General features: G+C 31.0%; 1 protein-coding gene across 1 annotated transcript; it reads left to right on the top strand.

Moving 5' to 3' along the window:
- Nucleotides 1-1296: 1296 nt before the first annotated feature.
- LOC127103358 (uncharacterized) lies at nt 1297-3934 on the top strand. The gene is made up of 5 exons (XM_051040628.1): nt 1297-1765; nt 1861-1947; nt 2055-2481; nt 2565-3538; nt 3639-3934. The coding sequence occupies exons 1-5, from the start codon at nt 1297-1299 to the stop codon at nt 3932-3934; spliced, it is 2253 nt and encodes a 750-aa protein (XP_050896585.1).
- Nucleotides 3935-4353: the final 419 nt, after the last annotated feature.

The raw sequence follows: 4353 nt of genomic DNA on the forward strand, positions 1-4353 counted from the left end.
TACCGTTATAAGATTACTAAAATAAATTACCAAATTTGAATAATATAATATTAATTTTTTTGAAATCTAACAAATTTATTTCATTCCCCTATAAGATTACTAAAATACAATTTTAAATTAATTTCAGGTACAATATTCTGTTTGGATTCATATATATTTTTTTTTAAAAATCATTATGTAATTGCAATTTTTATAAATTCATTCTGTACATTGACAATATTTTTTCTTAATACTGTTTTTTTTCTTACATTGACAATATTTTTTCTTACCTATTTATACTACTAAAAAATATTACCGTTATTTTATTGTTGTTGCAATCTTATCATTCCAAAACGAAATCAATATCCTGAAATCAAATTAATTATTATTGTAGTTTTTTTGCCAAATATTATCGTTGCTTGATTTTCTTTAAATGACAAAATGAATTTTTTTAATAATAAATATTACCGTTATTTTATTGTTGTTGCAATCTTATCATTCCAAAATGAAATCAATATCCTGAAATCAAATTAATTATTATTGTATTTTTTTTGCCAAATATTATCATTGTTTGATTTTCTTTAAATGACAAATTGAATTTTTTTAATAATAAATATGAACCACTTAAATTGTAGGAGCGTGTGTTTCTTTATGGACATTGCAAATGAGAGAACGTTGGAAAATCTCAAATATCCAAATGCTTCTGACACAGCAACATCGGTAAATGTGTAGGAACTTGGGAAAATTATAGATAAACATGCTCTAATGAAATCCCTTTAAGTTTTACGGCTATATTAATACATAGGCTGATGAAAAACTTTTCATTTCCCTATATTACACATATCCACATGTTACGTAATTGCCAATTATTTTGGAGGGAACAGACGAATTTTCGTACCAAATATATATATATATATATATATATATATATATATATATATATATATATATATATATATATATATATATATATATATATATAATGGAAATGATCCATTCTTAACATGTACCTTATATATTATATATTAGCATTTCAAGTATTGTTCCAAATTCAAGAAATGAACTTATCATGTTGAATGAGCAAAAGTTGTAAGAAAACTTTATTCAAATAAAGCCATGGCAATGTAAGTTATGTTTTTTATCAGGTGAACATTTGATATTTTTATTCACTATAAAATTATATATCTTTTGTTTTATTTATAATGATGAAGATATATAATATCTGTTATATATGTGTAATTTTTTCAGATGTATGATCAAGTATGATCATTTTGAATTATAGAGCCTGAGTGAGTACTATAATAGAAAATATTCAAAATGGTAGATGAAGAATTACATTTTAAAACTGTTTTGAGGAGGAAGAATGTTGCAAAAGCCAGAATTTATAGAAAGAGTGTTATTGATGACAAGAAATCTAAGAGGTTGAAAACTGCTCTAAAAGAAAACGGTACATTTGATAAAAGACGCGACAATGACTCAACAACTTTGAGGATACCACTATCAGAACTTTCGCCAAACATACTAAATGACGGTCGTGGTATAGCCAATGTTGAAGTAAGTCGTCAACTTCATTCGTCCTTAAAGACTAAGCCAAGTACCAATAATAATATCAGATCAAAAAGGATATCAAGCAGAAACATTACCAAATTAGGAGTTAACTTATCTAAGAGGTTTGACAATACATTTGCTGCAACAACATCAAACCAAGATCCAATACCAGAATTGCAACTCAATGAGCTTTTTGCATCTGATAGTGGAGACGATAATATGAATGATGAATCTGACGGTATATTCTTAATTATTTTTCATTTGAGTTAATTTGTTTATGATATGTCATAGAATATTACAATATTCTTAACACAATAAATGTTATGTCAAAAGGTTACATTTCAGCAACAAATTCAAGTTTTGATGAAGATGAAATGTCTAATGGAACAGATGATATGGAAACTTTTGAAATTACATCAGGTATTTTAAGATGATTTACTATAAATAATATTTTATTATTATGAAATATAACTCATTTAACATATGAATTAAATACTATTGATGATCATGAGGGTATTATGATATAGGGGATCCTGTCATTGAATGTCAATATTGTGGTGCAAATATGTGGTATTCGGAAAGGAAAAACAAATGTCATCATGCGTCCAATCCTAAATTTTCCATGTGTTGTGGATCAGGAAAAGTTCAGTTACCTTTGTTAAAACCCGCTCCTAAAGTTCTACAACATCTGTTGTTTGACAACGAATCATGTGAATCAAAAAATTTCCAACAACAAATTCGAATGTACAACGTTATGTTTGCATTTACATCTCCCGGTGCGAAAGTGGACAATCAATTTAACAACGGTAGATGCCCTCCCAATTTTCGTATCCAAGGTCAATCATGTCATCGAATAGGAAGCATGTTACCGATGCCAGGTCAAAATCCACGATTTGCACAACTATATGTTTATGACACTGAGAATGAAATTGAAAACAGAATGCATGGATTCAGGTTAGATATCTATTATTTTCCAAACTTTAAATTTATTTATTTAAGAAACTTGCAATAAACTGTTTCAACTCTTTTCATTATAGGTCAAAAAGTGGAGTTGATGTTAATATTGTGAGAAAACTATCTGAAATGTTATATGAACATAATGTTCATGCACTATCATTTCGCATGGCAAGGGACAGACTTTGTGAAGAAGGTGTTTCTGATTTAAAACTTCGTTTAATATCTGAACGAAGAAATGATGGAAGGATATATAATCAACCAACTGTATCCGAAGTAGCTGCTTTAATTGTTGGAGATGTCGACACTGCAGAAAAAAGAGACATTATAGTGCAAAAACAATGTGGCGAACTTCAAAGGATAGATGAGTATCATACCAGTTATTTAGGATATCAGTACCCATTATTATTTCGATATGGTGAGGATGGATATAGACCTAATGTGAGGCACCGTGATAAAGGGACAAATATTCGCCACTTCACAGACATAACACAGTCAGAACAGAACAATAAAGATATTCCTTGGGAAGAAGCAACAAAGCGAAATCGACTTACAATAAGAGAGTGGTTGGCCTTTAGAATTCAATCAAGATCTAATGAAGCACAAACATTGTTGCGATCAAGGAGACTTTATCAACAATTTTTGGTAGATGGTTTTAGAATGATGGAATCAGAAAGACTTAGGTGGCTTCGAAAGAATCAGTCAAAACTGAGGGTTGGCAAGTATCACAATTTGAATGAATATAATTCAAATGGAGAAACGCACGGGTCAAACACAGGTAAGAGGGTTGTGCTACCTTCTTCATACGTTGGTATTCGTAGATATATGGATCAACTATACTTTGACGGAATGGCAATATGCAGCTATGTCGGATTTCGAGATCTTTTCATTACATTCACATGTAACCCCAACTGGCCTGAAATTCAGCGTTTGCTTGGTTCTGTTCATCTAAAAGCATCAGATCGTCCTGACATCATTTCAAGAGTCTTTAAAATGAAATTTGATGAGCTTTTGTCTGATCTCACAAAGAAAAGTCTATTGGGGAAAGTTCTTGCATGTGAGTAACTTATTCCATATTCAATTAATCGTATTGTTATTTTCAAATTTATCATTCGTGTGCTGACTATTGTATATATTTTATATATTTATTTTTATAGATATGTATACAATTGAGTTTCAAAAGAGAGGATTACCACATGCTCACATCTTAATTTTCCTCCATCCATCTAACAAATATCCAACTCCAAGTGATATTGATCGCATTATTTCAGCTGAAATACCTGACCAAGATACCAATGAAGAGTTGTATAATTTGGTTAAAACTCACATGATTCATGGCCCGTGTGGATTTGCAAATCGATCTTCACCGTGCATGAAAGATGGAAAATGTTCTAAATATTTTCCAAAACAGTTTCAACCCGAAACAATTGTTGATCAAGATGGGTTTCTGTAACACATCAAAATTTGCCCTCCTCTCTTGGGACTAGCTTAGCATGTTGCATTTCATGTTTAGGTCATTAGGCATTGCATAGTGCATATCATGTGGAAACATTATGCAAGTCATCCTCTTAGGTCTTGGTCAGAAGATAAAGAGGTTGAGATGCAAGCTGAGGGTTTCATTGACTGAATTGATCACTAGTCATCTGAGGATGTGTGTTTCAAATTAGGGTTTCTTGGTTCTCAAGGAGATTGGTCTTCATCTTGGTTGAAATGATACATCATCATCATCATGGTCTTGTTATCATCCAAGAGATTCAAGAGATTGATCAGGTGCCCTGAGATTAGGGTTTTGACCACTGGTCAACCCTAATCAGTTGAATCAATTGTATTAGGCCAGTCAGGGCTTGACAAGGAGATGGGGTCTACAATGGA

This window comes from Lathyrus oleraceus, chromosome 7 (genome assembly GCF_024323335.1).
Source record: "Lathyrus oleraceus cultivar Zhongwan6 chromosome 7, CAAS_Psat_ZW6_1.0, whole genome shotgun sequence".
NCBI lineage: Eukaryota > Viridiplantae > Streptophyta > Magnoliopsida > Fabales > Fabaceae > Lathyrus > Lathyrus oleraceus.

Excerpts from the sequence above, each read along its gene's own strand:
- LOC127103358 (XM_051040628.1), top strand. The coding sequence starts at position 1,297 with ATGGTAGATGAAGAATTACATTTTAAAACTGTTTTGAGGAGGAAGAAT. Across the intron at positions 1,766-1,860 it reads TATGAATGATGAATCTGACG|GTTACATTTCAGCAACAAAT; the intron begins GTATATTCTTAA and ends TTATGTCAAAAG. Across the intron at positions 1,948-2,054 it reads AACTTTTGAAATTACATCAG|GGGATCCTGTCATTGAATGT; the intron begins GTATTTTAAGAT and ends ATTATGATATAG.